Raw genomic sequence first — 22,490 nt, 5'->3', positions numbered from 1 at the left:
GATAGATAGATAGATAGATAGATAGATAGATAGATAGATAGATAGATAGATAGATAGATAGATAGATAGATAGATAGATAGATGGAGAGATTCTAAATAAAGAGATGCTATTTAGCTGTTCTTTCCTCAGTGACTACTTCAACACATAAGAGTTTTATTTTTAGAACAACCCTTTAGTGTCGACAAGTATTGCTGACCAAAACCAATCAAACAAAGCATCTTTTCTGCATTTTTTCTTTAGGATTTTACAACTATTTGTTAACTTAACAGTTGTCCCTGTGTTGCCTTGGTGTAATTTAAATATAAGTAAAGCGCAAAAGACGTTTATGCAGTAACAATCGATGGACAGTTTTTATAAATTACATCGAATTGCCAAAGCTAAATCTTACATTCCTATTTAAATATCTTACCTCTGACCTTTTAGATCCCTGCAGCTCTCTGTATTTTGCACCTAATCAACTGTCTCTCCATCACCGGCAGTTAGTGTAAAACTCTGCTGCATGTCTTAGAACGGGTACTAGAAAGAATGGCCAGATACCCCAAAAAGATCACATACTGTAGAGCAAGATGCACTTCCTGCAGCTAAGGCCAAATGAAAGCATAGAGGGATCAGGATAACTCCATAGAACACATTTTTTTAAGTCTTTTAATTCAAGTTCAGTTTGAGTTCAATCAGACCTCCTAGGTTGTGCTTTTTTCAAATCATTTTTTTTTCTTTGTAATTTTTTAAAATAGTTTTTATGGTTGCTCTCTAAAATTACTTTTTATTTATTGTATGTGAAGCACCTTGGTCAATGGTGAAATGATGTTAAATGTTCTATTTATTTTAGCTTAATATTAACAACTGATGACAGCATACCACTTGCAGTATGATGTTATAACTGTAGGCTTTGTCCTTTTATCTTCCATTATACAGATTTAATGTTATAAAACTCAGCAACCATAGGTTTTCAGAAACTAAGCCTTAGCAGAGACCTAATTTCTCATGATGTTACACCAGGATTTCATCAGCTATTATCCCCCAAAGCTTCACAATTATTATTTTTACAATACTGCCTGTCCGACCCTGACTATAGCCTTACACGAATAAAAGAAAACTCTTAAAAAAGACTTGTAAGGAACTAAATTTAGTTCTATTACATATATTAAGGTCATTAAGAAGTGATGGTGAATATCTTGTTTTGAACAAATTATTCTGTTCTCGGGTTTCATAAAGGATCCAAGTTTTTAATTAAGCCGTTGTTATAATGATGATTAAAAAGCTTCTGTATTGAATTGATACTTATTATTTTTAAGATTACTTTTGTTTTTTCTGGTAGTAAGGTGTTAACTAGTATATAACCAGACAAAGGAATTGTCACTGTTAAGGAATGCACTATAAATACCAGTCTAACAAAAAACACTGCAAACAATTCCTGTTTTCTAATCCTGTCGTATTATCTCCCACAGATTTTTTACAACGTCTTCAGGTCCTGAAAGTGTAACCTTATTATCAGATCTGCAGGAATCTCATGTTCTACCACTGTGTCTGGTGACTGTGAAGCAAATGCTGGGAGCTGACTCAGGATGACACTAAGCATCTAAGTTTTTTTAAGAAATGAAAGGACCGTGAAGGTGCAACATCAACTTTCTAGTGGCATTGACCATTGACTGAGGCAAGGTGGAAGATGCTTTGCTATTTCTGTCTCAGTCTATCAGCGCATAAGAGGCCGGCTTTGAACCCCGCTTGACTCTGAAGAGATGGGGAAAGAACGATGCAGAGGGGCATAAGGAAGGAAAAAGGAATTGCATGATGAGAGTGTTTTTTTCTGCTTGAGCGAAAGGAGGCAAGATGGGGAGAGACAGTGACGAGTTGATATGAGGGAAGTGAGATGTGGCAAGCCAAGTGAAGTAGATGCTCAATCAGTGCTGTCAGGTTTTCTTGCAGTCAGAGACAACTGGCTGAGACTTCAGATGATGTGCCGCCTCACTAATGACAACCGGGCGTCAATGTTACTGGCAGAGCAGACAATTGGCTCGTTTGTGAACACTGTTGGAATTATTTTTCACTATGCATTTTCCTGATTTTTATTGCACTTGCTTGTATGAAAGATAGTTTTGAGAGAATGAAAGATAATTTCAGATCACGTGTTGAATAAACAGAAATTGAAAAAGCTGCAAAAAAAAAAGGCAGCTCTCTTGTTTTTTACATTCTCAATCAATACCCTGAATGCATGCCCCTTGTCAAAAGGAACAAAAAGCAACCTCAAATCCCTCTTTTTCAGCTGATGGAACTTTTAAGGTTCAAACCTTTTAGGTGAGATTGACAGCTCTGCATTAACTGTGTTGATTATTTTGTGTGTTCACAGCTGTCGACACCACTAAGGACCCCTGCCAGAATGTGAAGTGCAGTCGCCATAAGGTGTGCGTTGCTCAGGGCTACCAGAGGGCCACATGTATCAACCGCAAGAAACTGGAGCAGAGGTAAGAAAGTTCTCAATCCATGAATGAGAACACGTCTCAGTTTTTTTTTTTTTGGGTGGATTAAAGGTGCCTCGCCAAAGTTTTCCTACCATGTAGAAAATTATCCTCATTTTGTCGTGTAACAACTACAGATTTCAATTTTACTTATTAGTACCGTACATCATGTGACTGACCGCACCCAAAAAAGAAAATGCAGCTCCAACTTAAATGAATAACCTCAATTGTTAACCAGTAACTGAATCAAGGTTATCCTTACTTAAATAAACTTAAATACATTAAAATTATAGTGGAGGATTTTTGTCAAACGCACATACACAACCCTGTACCTGCTCCCGAGAGGGAAGGCCTATTAAACTTGCACTACAGCATGCACAAGCCCATTTCTCCTCATGTACATTCTGTTTAAAAGTTGCTGTTTGCATCACTCATACAAGCTTACTTTCCAAAAGAAGATCTGCAATTTTTCCCTTATGTCAGAGTTACCACCAGCAGGTGAAAACGGGGTTGAGCACGTAGGACGTCCTTATGTAAACATAGCACCAGAATGATTGACAATTAGGAGGACCACTTATTTTGATGATCCATCCAGAAAAAGAAAATCCTCCACTATACTGTACCTTTAAGTTGGGCAAATTTAATTAAATTACTTGACACCAACTGAACCAATCCATTTAAGCAGGAGCTGCATTTTTTTTTAGAGTGCAATACAATACACTGCATAATAGGGAAAAAGAAGGAACATTTTATGTTTTTTTCCAATTAACCATTCTGTTTAATTTTGACAGCTTACGCTCAGTTAGACTGTATGTAGAATTTCTAAAAGAAAATTTGGTCTGGACTCAAACTAAGCTATATCTAAACTGTTCTGTTTTACAATATATGTATTATGTTATTGTCACAGTCCTACCTGTAGATGTTACACTAGAGCACTGTGTCCTCTACATAGTCTGTGGCTAACGCTCCTTTCTTGCCACTCCTCTATATTTCGTGAAATTTAGTTTTCTATACACTCTGTGTATAAAAAATAACAATAAAAGTTGTCAAAGTCTAAGCCTATAAAGCCAGATGTATAATGTGCTTACATTCATAGATTATAAAGAGTGATATTTGTGCTTGGTATCTCAGTTCTGATAACAGGAGATTCACACTGCAGGATTTTAAAAACGTTTCTATGTTGTTGTTTTTTTGTTTTTTGTTTTTTTTGTTTTTTGTTTTTCTATTAAATGTCAATCAAAGGTTGGGGAATATTGCTTAAACTGTTATATACAAATTAACCTCTGTGTGAAAAAAAAAAACAGCATGAATGTCTCTCATATCTGTATCTGTATAAAACTGAGCTGAAACTGCACAAAACTGTGATGGTAAAAATGTTTTGTAACCATTGTGTTTTAAAGGTATAGTAAACCAACCCAAGACAGACTCATACATTTTTAAAATTCCTACACAAAAGTACACTCCATGTTCTGGAAAGAACAAAGTTGTTTGTTTTTATTTAGCACTGCCATTTGTGTAGCTCTACCTGCACAGAATGGTGTCAAAAATTAGATGATATCGACCACAGCAAGACAAGACCATGAAAAGATGCTGAACGGTTAAAAGTTACCAAATGCCACTGTAAATACTTCAACGGTTTCAACAGGATAATTATCCCAAACGTGCGTAGAAATTGGCTTAGGAATTGATATTCAGGGTGATATTAAGTTTCTGAAACCTTACTGACCTCATCCCTATTAAAAATTCATGAACTTTGCTTAAAAGCAGAGCTGTGTCTGGAAATCTACTAATCCAAATGAGGCCTGCAACAAGCGTGGTCAAATATTCAGTTAGTTATTCCAGAATCATGTTGATGTTTTTAAGCAAGCATTTGGGGGTTCTGCAGCTTGTCAAGAGACAGTTGATGCAAATGTCATTTAGTGTTTATGTGTAATTTGGCACAGCTTGGTTTTAGGAAAATCAACAATAAATTCCAACTTATAAAACCTGTTCTTATTTAATTAAATCAACAATTCCAACTTAAAAAATACTTTTCAAATAATAAAAGTTTTCAAACCACACTTAAAACACATAAAAAATGATAATAGGTTATATAGTGTAAGATAGATGTATGCAGCACTTTGCATGGAAGAGCACTGCTGCACATAGAAGTTCTGCATAATCCTCTCCTCACAAAGAATCTTTTTTCTTTTCAGTTGAAGATGTCATTTTAAAAGTATTTATCTACCCTTGTGCTCATTTGTTCCACTTTGATTGCATAGCAAATGAGCAGTGTTGCAGCCTGAAACGAATTAATGGAGTGAGTTATTACTACCTGAGAAGTCTTATCTGCAGCGACAGGCGTTTATCTTTTTCAATAAAGTGCATCATGTACAGAGTTTCTGCTGAGTAGATCTGGGGGTGCGTGTCAAACAGTGGGTAATGAGCGAGAACAAAGCCGTACCTAATCCTCCCAGAACCAATAAACAGCAGCAGTTGCAGCTAAGCTGGATGCTGTTATTTACTAAACATGTATGTAAACAGTATTTTTATATTTTTATGTATATTTTTTTTCTTTGTCAAGTGTTAAAAAAAGTAAAATGGGCAAGCTGTTGGTACTGGATCTGTTCAAGCAAACTACAAAAAGATCTTCTAATTTTGATTTCACACTCCGAAGAATTATGTCTGCCTTGGCGGTAGGCGGAATGGAATTCAATCTCATGGACAAAATGGAAAAAACGTTGAGCAACGAGGCAAACACGTGGAAAGAATGGTTGGATTTAGATGCAAAGAGGTGCACTGGCGAAGCAGTTACTATGTAAATAGTCCTATTGTCATGGATTTGACTATTCTACAGCAATTTAATGCGACGGCATCATGGGTGAAGTAAGGCATTGCTGTCAAATTGTTTTTAGATCATCAAACAGTCAGTAAAGGTAATGTCTGTAGTTTTTACATGTGTTAAATAGCATTACCAGTAGGTAATTATGCTTGGAAGGTTTTTTTTCTTTTGCCTCTCATGAGGCTGGTTGGTGGTATGGAACCACTGCATACATAAGGGAACTTAAACATGTTTTAGGCTTTGAATAATATGAACAAATATGACAACATGAAAATTGTAACTATACAGTTTACCACACACGGATGCCTTGTGATAGAACACATGAATACTTCTGCAAGGAGGAGACAAGACACATGGTCAGATAGCAGATCTAACATCAACGACCTGGAGTTTGGAGTTTGTACCAAGCCCCAGTGCTGGACGAACAACAATAATAAATAAGATAAAATCACCCCTAAATTAAGACCCTTTTAACCTCGACACCAGCTAATGAAGTTAAGCAAAGTGATTTCAGAGGATCTCCTATAGGTAATGTGAATACAGCACTAACTAACCTGAGTAAGGTTGGCCCCCCAACCTTATTGAAATCAGATAAAACTGGTGTCAAACGTTTGTGCTGGTTTGTGAAGCAAAAATTTCCATTTGTTTGCTACCATTTTAAAAATATAAAGAAATGTTTCTAGAGGTCATCAAAGGTCAATCAGCCAACCCACCTTCTTCAAACCAAACAAAATGGGTGTCAATTAACCTGACTCTGTTTGTGCTGGTTTGTGCATCAAAAAGTGTCATTTGTGCTGATTTGGCTTTGAAGATATTAATGAAAAGGTAAAGGTCAAAAGGTCAACCAGCCCCCTTCACTTTTCTGAGATCAGACAATATTGGTGTCAATCACCTCAGCTATGTTTGTGCTGGCTTGTGCAGCAAAAACTTTCATTTGTGCTCCTATCATTCTAAAGATATAAAGAAAAATGCTCTCCAGGGGTCATCAGAGGTCAACCACTCCCATGACCCTGCTCACATTTGCAAAAATAAATACATTCGATGTCAATCAACTTTGCTACGTTTGTGCAGCAAAAATTTTCGTTTGTGCCGCTATCATTTTTTTCAGGCTAAAATTTAATTATTTATATTCATAGGTTGGCAACTTATAATTTATATGAAATTCATAGTTTCAGCATGAACAGATGTTCACTGACCTTTGATGACCTCTACAAACTATTATTTATATCATTAAAATGAGAGCAGTATATAAATTAAAATTTTGGCTATACAACAATATAAGATTTTAAAATATATATTATAAAATATTGAAAATAAATATATTTAAAATATATAAATTTTAAAATGCATATTTTAAAATATATAATTTTTTTGTACTGCTACAAAACTGCCTTTGTACTGCTTTTTAGTATAGATAATTTATTATAGATAAAGAAATTTCAAATTGTTTAGAACATTCCACATCAGGATATCGCTTTTGTTCAAGGGAACTGGTTGAGGTCTTAATAATGTCCTATAGGAAGAATAAATCATCTTTTAGGCCAATGATTGGTTAACGGTGGGCATGGCCATCCCTACCCCCCCTTCTAGCTCAGTGCCTGGCTGAAAGCATTGGTAAAAACACCAGAGGAGACAAACACCAACCGCTGGTTGATGGAACAGTCGCTCAACATTTGCAAACCAGACAAACTAACCACTGCATTGCCTGGATTGTTTACAAAAAGGCCTATGACTTAAAGGCATAGTGGAGGATGATCTTTTTTTCCGGGGGGGATCATCAAAATAAGCAGCCCTTCTAATTGTCCATTATCCTGATGATATGTTTATGCAAGGCCGTCCTACATGCTCGTCCCCATTTTCACCTACTGGTGACGAGTCTGACAGTGGAGAAATTGCATATCTTATTTTGTAAAGTAAGATTGTATAAGCTATGCATCCACCAACTTTTAAACAGAGCGTGCACGAGGAGAAATGGACTTGTGCACGCTCTCACACATATTTAATAGGTGTTCCCTCTCGGGAGCAGAGACAGGGTTGTGCATGTGCATTTTTTTAAAAGTGGAGAGGGTGGTCCTTTTCAAAAATGTGCAAAGATCCTCCACTATACCCTTAATGCTACACAACTAGAACTTGGAATGCCTGAAGCTGTAAAAGGGCAACGACACTGTGAGAGCCTTCATTGGAAACTGGAAAATTTCCATTAAATGTGGAACACACCAAGGAGAAGCTCTGTGCCCCCTGCCATTCTGCATAGGCCTGAACCCCTTCAGACAAATAATCGAAACTGGCTTTGGCGGGCCACTGTTAGCCACCCGTACATTTCTAACATCAGGTTGTATGCGAAGAGTAAGCAACACATTTATTTGCTGATCAACACCACCCGAATGTCCAGCAGTGACATCGGAATGTCATGCAGCCCAAATTAAATATGGCTGAATTAAACGTGGCCAGATGGTGACAAAGACTTATACTTGATATCCCACTTGTATTTAGTTAAATGTTCCTTACAAAGTCGCCAAATGGCACAGAAGCTGTACATTTTCTCTAGCTATCAACTGTTTTGTGGGATAATTCCAGCTGGATATATGACAACTTTTCTTGGCAGAATTGGCTATATACAACCCAACCCCTAAACCTCAGGCTTACCATAAATTAGAAAATTCTGCAGCAACTATCCACAGTGAACTTAGACTTAGACATACTTTATTGTAATTTTGTATACAGTGTATACAAAACTTAATTTTTGATGTATACAGCTTTTCAACATTGAATGAGCAGCTTACAACAGTGAAATGAATATTTCCATTTATAAAGTGCAGCAGCGATCAGAATGTAAACAGTGTAGGAGAAAAGGAAAACTAGTTTAAAGTCATGGTGCTAAAGGCATTTATATGGAAAGGTTCAGTGCAATGCAAATAATTATAAATGGTGCAAAATGCAGCAGAAGTAATGCAGTAGATTATGTAAAAATCAGTAGTAGTAATAAAAATTAGTAGTAAAAATCATTAGTGGGGATTATAAAAAAAATCAGCTATGTTGGTATTGCAAATATGATGTTTACAAGTGTGATGTAGAGTCTTGATTAGAGTTTCAACACTTCAACGGTCTCATGGCAGCAGGGAAAAAGCTGTGAAGTGAGTTTAACTATGATCTGCAGGATCTGATGGGGTGTATACCAAGTGAGAGGCAACTGATTTAAGATAAGCATTTTGAAGCATGAACGAAATGCACAACTAACCCCATTTATGAATCAGATGCCTCCTGGAGAAGAGTTTCCATGTCTAATGATGCAGAGATTTAGCTACCGTATTTAACCGCAGTTGTAAAAGCAGTTTTTGTGATGTCAGGTAAAGCTATCCAAGAAAGACATTGGATATGTATGATTGTGGATGCACCATGTTGAGGATTTAGTTTACTGACAGTGGTAATAATGCAATATGCACAATGTATTCTAAGAAAATTTGAAATATAAGTTATTTTCTCGTTCTCAGAGTCAAACAGCAAGGGCAGCTTGAGGGCCATGAGAGCAGCTGTAAGCCTTGTCCTGTTGCTGCATCTTCGCCCGTTTGTGGCTCCGATGGACACAACTATGTTTCAGAGGTAAAGAAATACACAAACACACACACATATATATATTTATATATTTATATGTTTATGTATGTATATTTGAGATACACCCAAACATCCAGAGAGGGAAGTGAAAGTGGCTGTGTCATCTCTTTAAATAACGAGATGAGGACCAGTCAAGTGTAGTTTCCTGCTGCACTGACACATAACGTGGGTGCAGCAAGGCGGCAGTTCATCACTGCTTACAGGAGGACAGGTGACACGGAATGAGCGTGGCCTTATGATTAATGGCATCCGTTGTTTCTGAGCAGCATCACCGTTGACCGTCCGCTGCCAGGACCCTATTGATTTAGTGTGCTCTTTTTAATTTTGACCTTGCATGCGAAAGACACAGGAAAATGACAGCTTATTCTCACTGCCTTTCCTTTAAGTGCAGTGTCTCGTCTGAACGAGCAATCTCTCTTTCCTGCGGACAGCCTCATAAATATTGTATCTGCATTCGTGCCTTTCTCGCCCTCTCATGCAGTGTAAGTTGGAGCAGCAAGCTTGCCTCACAGGGAAAGACCTCAGGATCATGTGTTCTGGATTTTGCCCCTGCTCCACCGCTCCTGCTGCAAACACTGACATTAAACGGGGCAAGTACCTTTTCTTTACCTGCAGTATTTTAAATGTCTAGTATCACACAAATAAACTCATTTTAGTCTCTGAAAAAAAAACAATTTAACAGAAAATCCTGTTTGAACTGAAACTACTTTTATCCTGTAAGATGTGTCCTGAGATCTTCAAACCATGCAATATTTATTACCTTGAAGCCGTCATTATAAGATTATTTTTAGATGTATATCAGTAAATGTTAAAGTTTTGATGAGGTGAAATGTCCCTATTATTCTAGTTAAGACATTTACTTTGGCCCACAGGGAAGAAAGAGAAGGTATGTTTTTTTTAAATGTTTCTTTAAACAGGTGTCCATAATTTTTACAATAATACAGCATTTTTACCTAAGTGATGAGTGTTTTTTTTCTCCTTACTGAGGGCTTAATCTCAACTGATTAATCAGTGATTTCTACCTTGCAGTCTGGTTTACTTCTGCCTTTTTAGAGCAAATTTGCAGCTTTTATTTTTTTTTAAGTTTTTGCTGTTGCCTTGGTTCTACTTCAACTTTTCTTCTTTAATTTCTGTGAATTTTCTGTCATTGGTACATTTTTCTTTTGCATCCTTTTTTGTTGCACATGTTTTTTATGGTGTAAATTCCTTTCCCTTACATTTAGAAGCAAAGAACACATTTTATAGGTAAAAACAAAATTGTTATCTAGGAATGAAACTGTGAAAGCTTTCCCAGTAAAAAAGTCACTTTGCTAATTTTTCAGATTTCATTCTTTCAAACTGAATTTTTCAGACTGAGTTTTACATATCGCATTCTCTTAGGCTTAAAGTGAAGAGAATGTGATTTATAAAAACCTATTTAAGAAAAAGCAATTCCTAAAAATCATTGTAAAGAAAGAGAAATTGGAAAACATTATTTGAATCTGTTAAAAGAGATAAGAGTTTGATCAAATAAAAATGAAAAATTTTAATCTGAAGAAGAAAAAAAAAAAGCATTGAAAACATTAAATGTAAGAACATAAAGATGTTACTCTCCAAACCTTTTTTCATTTATGAAAATTTTCTTCTGGGTTCATTTTTTTTATTTCTTTTTACAAAATGTGTTTTTTTTAATATCTATTTATAAAACATTTTCTCCTCTCCACAACAATAATAATACAAAATTCAATCTGTGTGTTTTCAGCAAAAGAGTGTTTTTGAGTTTGCATCATTCCTGTCTCTGCAATGTGTTTTTGCACCTGTTGGTCATTATAGGCAGGACTATGGGGAGCCATCTATTACATTACCCAGTGTTTTCAAAAGTACACACATTTGTTACTTAAGAAGTATAGATACTGCAGTTTAAAAACACTCTGGTAAAAGGTGAAGTATAGACTTGACCTCTTTATTAAATTAAAAGTAAAAAAGTATGTGCTCGAAAAACTACTTAAAGTATAAAAGTATAAAGTAACCTTTAAAAAAAACAGCCAGATTCCACTATATGAATGGAAAGCTCAATTTTTCAACTATTTCGAAAAATTCTTTGATAGAGCCAAGGATGAGGGAGGTCTTGTTGGTCTCCCTCTCCATCTCCCAATATCATCTCGCCTGTGTCCAACCTTTGAGACATTTCTACTTCTTTTTCTGAATCCGACATTGTAGCACGGCATAGACAATTCACGTTTGCAGTTTGAAGAACACCTGCTTGCTTCTGATGATTTCCTTTAGCTAACCAATGAGTGTTTGCCTTATATGACTCATCCAATTACACTAGTTTTCACTAGATGTGGATGGCACCAATGATCTGCATTGGACGGGGCACATGATGTGAAATAGATATTTATAAACATTAAACCAGGGGTAACCAATTAAAAATCAGTAACAACAGATCGGTAATTACAAATTAGAGCATAATTCTTATATATTTCAAAAAACGAACACCGTTTATTTAAAAGATTGAATGCAAACTACTATTGGTCCTTCAACAGACCAGGAAGCAGATTTCTCATCTCCATATGCTGAATGCTGATGGTGATTTTTTAAATAATACATATTAAATAAGCATTAATTTCTGTATGTTTTGCTCCTACGAATTGAATGATAATATCGTGCATGCTCTCCTAAAGCTTAGAGGATAAGTCGGAGCCCAGCAATAAGGGAGGAACAGCGGAGGCTGTAGGCTTTGCTTTGCACAGGCAGTCTTGAGCACCTGTTTTAAAAGTTTAAGGAAAAGAAAGTACAGATACTTATGTGAAAATGCAATGAGTAGAAGTCAGAAGTAGGAAGAAAAATAAGTAATGGAGTAAAGTATGAATACCTGAAAAGTGTATTTAAGTACACTAACAAAGTATTTATACTTCATTAATTACCTTATACCTGTCTTGTGGATTCCAGACACTGTATATGGTTTACCAGGTCTGCCACTTAGCCACAAAAACTCCCTGGTTAAGAACAATCCACTCTTTGAATTAATTAGCAATTGATATAACAGTCAGTAAATTTTAGATCATGAGATTAAAAATATTTTGATCGATCGATTGATTACAGTTCCTCATAATTCTCAACACTAACACATTACATGACTAAGGGGTGTAGCCTCTTTGGAGGCCAGCAGTTTGGACATTTGGAATCAGTTCAAAGTGTCATGTACTCTTGCTCACTAAGAAATAATTAAATATTAATAGGGGTGTACTGACTTTTGAGAGATATTTGAAATTGCTTTATCAACTCGTTTTTTTTGTTTTTTTGTTTCTTTAAGGAGTTACAGCAAATGTTAATAAGAAAACACATTTTCTCACTAAGCAAATCCACTGAACTCTTCTTCCCACTCTGGGATCGATACTTACCAATACTCTGGGATTATCGTTAGCCAAAAGTTCCCCTTGTGGATTCCTGCTCTTTCAATCAGGTAGTAATTAATTATTTAGAGTGTGCACAATCTATCAACAGACCCAAACACCATTGATTGCTGAGGCTCAGGGGCACATAAAAACTGCCATTCGGCCCAACATATGAAATGTTGCTTCATCTGCAGCCTTGAATGACTGTTTCTTGAAAGAGAAAGTGATTTGCTACATCAGTTAGCTGTAAGAAAGATCAGTGGTTTGAATCAGTCAGGCATGACAGTATACGTAGAGTCCCTGTTTTACTCTAAAGAAAGAAAGTTTTGTTTTGGAGAATCTTAACAGTGATGGGATTTCCTTATTTTTCCTCAGAGAGCTGCACTGGCCAGGACCTGGCTGACCTGGGCGATCGCCTTAGAGACTGGTTCCAGCTTCTTCATGGAAATGCAAAGCAGAACAACTCTGGCAAGCTGGGCGCTTCCTCAGGTTAGAAACCTATTCAGTGAAGTTACACCATGCATTGAAAGCAGAACACAGATTTTAGTGATGTGTGTGTTATTTCTGACAGTGCTAGAAAAAAGCCTGGTAGCCAGCTGCAAAGACTCCATTGGCTGGATGTTTTCTAAACTGGACACCAACAGTGACCTGTATCTGGACCAGGCTGAGCTGGCTGCCATTAATTTGGACAAGTATGAGATCTGCATCCGTCCCTTCTTCAACTCCTGTGACAGCTACAAAGATGGGAAGGTCTCCACAGCAGAATGGTGTCTCTGCTTCTGGAGAGAAAGTGAGTAAAGTTAGAGACTGAGCAGAGAGTGTTTTCCTTAGTGTGACACAAGGAAAAGGTTGGAATCACTATAAATTGTTGGAAGAGATACATAAAAACTAATTACTTAAAAAAAAACACTGTTAACATTGTAATAGGACAATAGCTTGATAATGAATAAAAAGTATGATACTTTAAGTTTTCCTATTTTATCCTATTTTATTATGACCACAAACATATTTTACTCTCCCTTGAAAAATATTAAGGGGCTCAAATTCATTTTAGAAGGCATAGCATATTATATTTATTGAAATATTTATGTTTTAATTCGTATGATAAATTTCACTGAACTTCAGCATTAAAATAATCCAACCTACAGCCATTTTACGAGTTTTGCCATTTTTCCTTATTGCTCGATTGTTTGATATTCATATACAGCTCTGACTAGAAAACCTGTCATGATTAGAAGTTCAAATCCAGGCAGCAGCAGTCCTGATTGATTTTTTTTACTAAGTCCCTGATTGCTCTCTTTGTTCTCTTTTCAATTTTTACTTTTAACATAATTTAGGACCGAACAGATCTGTCCTTTTTTTGATCGTGCAGTAGCACAGGTTGGCACATTTAATTAAGTAGAAAAGAAATCACGAAATGACGGTTCTTGCTGCCACTTTTTCCCGAATATTTCAACGACTTTACTTCAAAGTCGTCTAGTATCTCGTTTTGATTCTCATCTTTTAGAGCATTATCTGGCTTAAGGTATGACGATGCACCATATTCTTAAAATTGAATACAAAGTCAACATGCAAAATGAGGAATGTCTCCATTTGACCTTTAATTTAGCAGGCAACCTCATTTGTCTGCATTGATCAGGTGTTTAATGAGAATGCAATAGATTTAGCTGACTGCCTAATCCATTCCTTGACAGACCACTCTCAACTAATTAATAAAAATGTGTAAAACTTTTTTTTTTTTTTCTGGGATGCACCAGTCTAGGATATTTTAACCAATTTCGAATCGTCAGTTGTTGCAAAACGCTCCATTGCAGATGAAATGTTATTTTAGATGTAACTGTTTGTTAAACACAGCAATTTTTCACAAACAGAATATCTTTCTCTAACCCAAAACATCTTACAAGTGATGAGACAAAACTATTTATAATTTAAAACCCATCCGAAAGAAGTGCAACATACCAGATTTATTTATTCACAAAACAGAGCTTTCATCTTTACGCAACTATGCAGTTAAAGGGATAGTTTAGGTTTTTGGACATAAAGTTGTGTGACAGTCTCCTGTCATGAGAAATCCTTTGATAACATTTCTGTCTTTAATTTTGGTTAAAAAAAATCTTATCCTCTTGTCTTATCTCTTCTTCTTCAATAGCTGAGATGAGGGGCTGGGTCACAAGCCTGAGGAGCTGTTCGAGCTGTAGTTATATATAAACGATATTTACAGTTTAAAGGGCTAGTATATATGTTTCATCACTGATAATGACCTAATAGTTCACTTTTATAAACAGACTGAAATCAGCCTCGTTGATTAGCTGTTTCACTTATTTGTTGTTTTAGGAACTGTCTTCCAAACCTCAGCTGCAGAGTGATAGCAGCCATAAAATAGTCCAATTTGATTTCAATGTCTGACATAGCTCAGGTATGCTTTAAAGTTGTTGAAATAATCTAATAAAATACATGCATAATACTTCTAGCTTAAAAATGGTTGATTATTTGCGCCCCCGTACCATATGGGAACTACTTTTTCTCTGGTACGTTACCGCCATTTCTCATTGCAGGAGGCTCTGTGATCGTAGTAACATGGTTACATCTCAACTACAGACGGTGAACATTTTACACAGCTTCATCTCAAAACACCTCAACTATCCATTCAAACATGATTAAACTATTACTCTGTTGTCTTAGCAACCTGGGTGAACAAATCTCCAAAAATAAAACAATTTCGTTTCAGACTGAAATGTCCTTTTGAGATTATACCCCTCTAAATAGTTAGAGTTAACATGTAAAACTGTCAGTTGCATTTTATATTTGCACTGTATGATTAGCTGTCTGGATCCATTGTAGATTGGTCTTGCTTTGACTAAAATGATCAATAATATTTCTTGAGAGATTCCATTTGAATGATCAAAAGAATAAAACAGAGCAGCAGATGTGTCCCCAAATACTTGCTTTCCTAGAAGCGTCTTCCATCTTTTTTACTTCCTCTGAATTCATAATTTTAATATAATTGTGTGTTGTGTGTGTGGCCTTGTAGTGCTTGGTATGGTGCGTTCAGTGACTGTAAGGATGATTCGAATTTTAGTCTTAGGCTAGCTGATCACATTTTAGAGCCAGCCAAGCATAAGATTGACTCAAGGGGTGGCCACCTGATTTATTGGTGCATCCCTAAACATGTTTTGTTCTTCTATTTATGACTCAGACTTTTTTTTTGTAAACTTCCATAAATGCTTTTAAGGATTTTCACCCTTTGTGAGTTTGACACAAATTGTCTGTTTCTACTTCAGGTGCAGCTTGTACATGTTCTTTCAGCTAAATTTTCCCAATTACTCATGCTCAGGGATTTAAACTCAATACTTCTTAATTCAAAACGTAATTGTGAAGAAGGTTGATTTAGATAAAGTTTTAGAAGAGCCCTTTTAGGTTTCTGACTGTCATCACTTTTTGTTTGATTCTCGCAGAGCCTCCGTGCCTCGCTGAGCTGGAGAGGATCCAAGTGCAGCAGGCGGCCAAGAAGAAACATGGTAAATGCATTTTTTTTTAGCAAGATGCTGTGAAGTTTGAAAAGCGTATTAAATCCTAACTTGCATTTTAGACATAAGCTCATTGGGTAGTCATCTAAAATCCAGGAACCATACCACATTGCAATTACTCAGAAGTCACACCATTCAGGTTTTTTGCCCTCACACTCTCTACAGATTTCCAGGTGAAGTCGTGAAACAAAGAGGCTGGATATGCAGACAAGAAGCTGTAGGGGGCTAATTAAAGAGATCACAAGCACACAGCAAGGATTAGGTCCTAATCAGGCTGGAGGGGATTAGGGGGCAGTGCTGGCTTTGGAAAAGAGCAAGGTTAATGTAGACACTTGACTCCAGAAGAAACCCCACACTGAAGCATTTGCAGCAAATAACCCTCCAGCAGCTTTTGTTTTCAACTCAAACTTAGAAAACTCATACAGCTTCTTGTGTTTTTTCTTGTTATCTCAGCTGTGGGTCAGGGATGCTCTTGTTAGAAAACTTTGCTCTGAGTTTGACAAGACTGTCTTAAGGGAGGCTGAAGTGGCGGAGCTCAGTCGCAGAGGCTGTCACTACGTTTTAACATGCCACTCACACAGTATAAGGAAACACAAACTGAACAGACATACTGTGTAAGATGACATCCAACAGCACATCCATGCAAGAGTAAAATAAACCAAAAAGCTGTTGATGTCTCTGCTGGATATATTACCTGAAATACAAGTAATGTGATATTTATTCTTCAGGGCTGTAGAGCAGATCAGCATTATATTAAACTGGTGTTTTTAATTAATTATTTTACACCTGATGATGCAACATGAATAAATAAAAAAACAATGTAACAATGCAATGTAGTGAAGTTATTTTTCTTAAAAACTGAAAAGGCCTTCTCTTACCCCCATTAATCACATATTTTGTAGCTAAGACGCTTCGGGAATAATAATGTTTGAATATTTGACGTCTTATCAGAAATGTTCCCATTGTTTATTTTTTTAGGTCAGTTTCCTGTCAATGTCAGGTTGTGTGGAGATTTTGAGGACCCAAATGCAGAAAGGAGTTGGCACGGATGAGTTTGATAAAAGTGATTTAATAAAAGTCCAAGGGGAACAGAGGCAAAAATACAAAATACTAAAAACCAAACAAAAACCAATAAACACCAGGGAAAATACTTGAGGGAAGCTAGAGACTTGAAGACAACAAAACAACCCTCTACAACACACAAGAAACATGCACTGAATGAAGGCTTGGGTGCTATTTTAAGCCCATCACTATGATTATAAAGATTATTTTCACCTGTGTAGGCTCCCCAAGTTCTCCACATACAGTAGATCCTCTATAGAGAGATGCACAACTCGCACTTACCCACACACAGGAACCCTGACAGTCACAGATTTCAGCTTCATAAATATCCAAAGAACCTGCATTCATCCAACTTTAATCCCAGACCCTGTTTGGATGCATGTGTTTTGTTTTTTTTCCCAGCATTTTTATTGTCATTACGCTGTCACAAGTACAGAGCAACGAAATCAACTCTGCATTTAACCCATCTCCTTGGGGAGCAGTGGCAGTGGGCTGCCATTGTGCGGTACCCAGGGAGCAGTGTGGGGTTGCTCTTTTCTCAGAGAGTGGTAGTCTGTGGGGTTCGACCTCAGTGCTATGGGTCCTTCTTGCCTAAGGACCCATTGCTGATTCCCCCCAGCATTCCACTAGGCCACCACTCTCCAAAGCAGGCATTAGCTTTGGGGAGTGGGTTTCAAATATTTCAAACATTTCAAATAAATCTTTCTTTGATCCATAGTGACATTGGTTCATTACTTTTTCTTATTAGATGTACACTTATTATTAATAAACTAGCTTTTTGTGTGATACCACAAGCTGCTAATATTTAGTTTGTTGTGTTTTTACTGTTTGTTGTGAAACATGATTACTTTGCAGCTTCAAAAATCTTATCCTTTAAATTAAACTCACTTCCCAGAGGAGATGATTGAAAACAAAGTTAGTTTTTGAAAGCAGTTTATTTAATTTTTTATATTATAAAACTTAAAAGAGGAAAAAAAAAAAGATTAACCTGATTTGGCAGGAAAACAAAACCTTACTGTTGAGTCAAAAATCTATTTCAAAATGCCACCTCCAGAGGAAAGAAAATATTGGAAATGGCTATGAAAACAAACCATTAAGAGCCATTATGGTTCAAATTTACATAAACTATCTCTGTATATAGTAAAACCAGTCTAACATAAACAATTCTAGCCCACAAAGATCCCTCTCCTCCAAAATGAATCGATTTAAGGTGAAATGATTACACAGCTGTGTTTTCAAACAGAACAATTATCTCACAAAAAATGTTGACTCTGATGATTAAAGAGGATTAAAAACCCAAGATAAATGACAGTCATACTAATAGTGATTGTACATAAACCTATCAGTGCCGTAGTATGTGTTACGGGGGTACATAATATGCTTGTTTTTAGGCACCTATATCCCCAGTTGTGATGAGGACGGCTACTATAGGAAGGTGCAGTGTGATCAGAGCCGAGGGGAATGCTGGTGCGTCGACCTGCATGGAGAGATGTTTGGCTCCAGAATCCAAGGAAATCCAGATTGTGGTAAGGAGGTTATTGAGATTGATCAACTTTTTTGACCTATTTTTACTCCAAACCCCAAATAACTTAAAAAAAACATTTTTTATTGCAGAATAATGCTAATGATCTTATTTTTTATAGAATCAGTCTTATTGATAAAAAGTTCCATAAAATCGTTACTAGTAAGAGCAGGTGGGATGGTTCAACAGAGCTATGGCTCTGGGTGAGTTTGGCAACTGTATTAAAAAGATATCTTGGGTTATTCTTACTCTCCTCTGTTAATTAGGAGAAATATGCTGCTCTAGCTTTACAAAGGGTCATCTTATACAACAGAAAATTATTTTTCCAGACTAGGTATGATTCCCATAGGCATGTAGAGCGCCATTTTCTTTCCAGTTTAATGGCATTTTGCTTCTAAGTGCACAGATCTGCATTAAACCAGGGAGCCAGCTTTCTATTTTTAAATCTCTTCCTTTTTCAAAGGGGGTACATTGTCTAAGGCAGTACCCAAAGAACTAGCAACCCCATCAACAAAATCATCAACCTGTGTGTTGCAATAAACTAAACTGTGAAACCCCACAGGAACAACAGGGCTAGGGTGGGGAAAAAACTGTAGCATAATCTATAACTTTTGGAGTCTAACAAGTATATTGTAAAAGTTTCACCTCAATAACAGGTCATATCTTTGGACTAAACCTTGACCTTAAATGTGCTGCTGGAGGCAACGCTTAGAAAAATCAAAACTTTCGGCAAATTAAATCCTAATACTTATTTCATCAACCTATTCCAGATGATGTAGCTGGATATTCAGGAGACTTTGGTAGCGGAGTTGGATGGGAAGATGAAGAGGAGAAGGAGGCAGAGGAAAACGGCGAGGAAGCAGAGGAGGAGGAAGAGGAGGAAGGCGAGGCGGATGACGGAGGCTACATCTGGTAGAACTGTCTCACCCTGAACAGAGAGCACAGCAGCTGGTCTACAACTCTACAGGCGTGGCTCTCACCTAAAAGAGGGAATTCTGGAATAAAACTGGAGAGGAAGGGGATTGTTATTCTGTTATAGGAGGATGAGCTGTTATTTTTCTTTATTAGATATGTGTAATGGCTTCAACCTTTTCTCAGATTTTTTTTTAACTAGAGATTTGTGTTTTACTGTCCTGTAAAAAAGGGTAGCCACTGACTTTTGCGCCATCAGTAAGTAAAGTCCGTAAAAATTTGTATCTTGTACTATCACCATCTATGCATAGAGAGATTATAAGTAATTTTGTATCGTGTAAACAGTTGGTTACATATTAAAGTTGCCCTGCCACTGGAACAAAGAGAGACTTTGGTACATACAAACAGTTTGACACTTTGGGAGATAAGCTTAATTGTTTTCTTAAAAATGTATTGATGAGATGAACACTACCACTCTGGTAAATAGGAGGGGCTAAGATATAAAAGGCTTAGCTTTGTGTAAAGCTTGTCTAAAAGAGGTTTGAATAAGACATTGGGAATGTTATGTGTGTACCTACACAAAAGGTGAAAATGTTCCTGTAAATGTGAATTTAAAAATGATTTTTGTTTTTACACTTATATAATAATTGAATAAGAAAGGATGGAGGGTAGGTGAAATTCATTTAATTTCATTATATTACAGGCCCATCTGATTCAGCACTACTGAAACACTAATCAATGAAGTAAATAACATTGATTTACCACATATCCTCTTAAACGTAGTTGCAGTCCAATTAAAACATCCTCTGTCTGCTCTTGTAACAGCTTCCTTCATCAATGCAAAGTCTGCTTACTTAAGGTTTCTTCCTTAGTGGTTTCACTGTCAATATTTAGATGCTACGCTACGCGACCAACCCAACCACAACAGGGCCATGTACTGTGAATTGCTAAAGTATTCATACCCTTAAAACCTTCACACCATTTGGGAGTTTGCAAGCGATGATGTCAATGTAACTTTGGAGGATTTTAATTTTATAATATGGACAAACACAAATTAGTAAATCATTGTGTAGGCCAATAAAATTATAGGCTATATCTTTGTTTTTTAAGTATTCTTTCTTACAAAATAAACTGATTAAAGTGTGGATGCCTTGCAGTGGAGTTCAGCACCCAGTTCACTACATTTTGCAGCAGCACAGCTCTCTTTTCAGGTATGTCCCTCCAACGTTTGAGTATCTGTCCATGTATTCCTCATTCCTTGTTGTAAGGTAGTTATACCTCCATCAGATTGGATGTGCAGCATCTCATCTGGATTTAGGTCGGTACTTTAACTGGGCCATTGTAAACATACGAACATGCCGTTAATTAAGAAACTATATTGTAGCCATGGATGCACTGCTATGGTCACCATCCTGCTGGAAGGTAAACATTCCCATGTAAGCCTAAAAGTGTTTTCCTTCCCTGCAACTTTATTCCTTTTCTGTCTGCTGTGATATTTTGCCTCTCAAAGCACTATTTATACTGAGATTAAATTACACACAGCTTGACCCAATTTACTTATCAGGTGATTTCTAAAGGCTGGTGGACTTTCATTTTTGTATGGGTACCAAAATAAAGGGGTCTCAGTACAAATTAAGACCAGTTTTTACAGTTTTATTTGAGAACAGATTTGGAAAACTATCACTTACCCTCCAATTTTGTTAATCTGTTACATTTAATCCCCATACATGCATAATAGTTTGTGATTGTAACATCACAGTATTTTGAAAAAATTAAAGAATGCCTTTAAATTACGCAAGTAATGTTTATCCCTTTGAGATAAAGCTAGACCATCACAGGTGGTTTTATTATTTTTTATAGAGCTAGTTGTTCCTGTTTATTAAACATTGAAATGCTAAGAAGCAGTGCATCACAGGGGCCAGTTAGATTGATAAATGTTTATACATATATTGTCTTAATGGTTTTAAATATTAATCTGTGGAGTCTGGAGCTTAAAGAAGAACATTTTAGGACATGTGAAATGTAAAGGTATAGTGGAGGATTTTCGTGAATTTTTGAAAAGACCCGCCCGCTGCACTTTAAAACAAAATATGCACATGCACAACCCTGTAGGGAACACCTTTTAAATGCATGCAAGAGCATGCAGGAGACCATTTCTCCTCATGCACACTCTTTTTAAAAGTTGCTGTTTGCATCACTTATACAAGCTTACTTTCCAAAAGAAGATTTGCCATTTTGACACCATATCAGAATCACCACCGGTAAGTGAAAATGGGGACAAGCACGCAGGACAGCCTTACATAAACATATTACCAGAATGATTGACAATTAGGAGGACCACTTATTTTGATGATTCACTAGGAAAAAGAACATCCTCCACTTTACCTTTAAGAAGTGTATGGTTGTTTAGCTTCCCATGTTTCGGACATAGCAGCCTTACAGAAACTTTATCTACCAGCAGGAAATAATAACTGGTATTTTTCTGCATGCAAGAGCAGCAAACCAACCTGAATGCAATGCGGCAAAGCAAAATCTGAAACTGGATGATTAAAAAGCAGGATTATAACCTACCAGTGTTTGCAAAATGACAAGTCGCAGAAAAGCTGTGGCTCTCTGCTTGAAGTTTGGAATAGAATAAGTAATTACCACTCTGGAAATGTTGTGACCCCATATGTGAATCCTAAAAACATCTCCAGCTAATGGCCATTGAATGATACAATCAATAGTCCCAAGAGACATTGAATTTAAATTTCTGAGTAAATAAAACATAGAAAAAAATAGAAGAGCACCTGTTCGTGATGTTGTATGAGGAAGCAAACTGTTGCATACAAATTTACTGCTCATTTTGTAAATGTTGCTGATCAGCTTTGTTTTCTCCAGTTTATATTCAAAAGGCCAGAAAGTTGTGAGTTTACAAAATGTAAGCAGTGGCTTTGTTCATCTTTGATATTTATATTTGACTAAATTGTCAAACTGTGTCTTTATAGCGGTTCAGTAACATACTTTAGAACTCAATATGTATATACATCCATTGTAGAATGTGCAAGTTTAGAGGATTTCAGGTTGCTTTGGTTGCAGATTACTATTAATTGGATGCACCACAACACAAAGCTGTTGAAAGTGTATTTTGTTTCTGAATTAAATGGATACACACAGCTTCCTGCAGTCCTACTTTACATTTCTAGTTGAAAGATGAAACT

General features: G+C 36.5%; 1 protein-coding gene across 1 annotated transcript in view; it reads left to right on the top strand.

Annotated features, from left to right (window-relative positions):
* Positions 1 to 21,369, top strand: part of LOC107100840 (testican-2-like) — a gene marked incomplete at its 5' end in the record, with an annotated part of 25,388 nt that extends 4,019 nt beyond the window's left edge. Inside the window, 8 exons of the mRNA XM_015399491.1 lie at positions 2,349 to 2,463; positions 8,770 to 8,878; positions 9,372 to 9,480; positions 12,643 to 12,756; positions 12,839 to 13,057; positions 15,723 to 15,785; positions 18,248 to 18,382; positions 19,149 to 21,369. Of these exons, the coding sequence (XP_015254977.1) occupies positions 2,349 to 2,463; positions 8,770 to 8,878; positions 9,372 to 9,480; positions 12,643 to 12,756; positions 12,839 to 13,057; positions 15,723 to 15,785; positions 18,248 to 18,382; positions 19,149 to 19,294 (1,010 nt within the window). The remainder of the gene's footprint in view (positions 1 to 2,348; positions 2,464 to 8,769; positions 8,879 to 9,371; positions 9,481 to 12,642; positions 12,757 to 12,838; positions 13,058 to 15,722; positions 15,786 to 18,247; positions 18,383 to 19,148) is intronic.
* Between the last annotated feature and the right edge of the window lie 1,121 nt (positions 21,370 to 22,490).

Source organism: Cyprinodon variegatus, unplaced genomic scaffold (assembly GCF_000732505.1).
Source record: "Cyprinodon variegatus isolate N-32 unplaced genomic scaffold, C_variegatus-1.0 Scaffold1019, whole genome shotgun sequence".
Lineage (NCBI taxonomy): Eukaryota > Metazoa > Chordata > Actinopteri > Cyprinodontiformes > Cyprinodontidae > Cyprinodon > Cyprinodon variegatus.
This window is presented reverse-complemented; position numbering and strand designations above follow the sequence as displayed.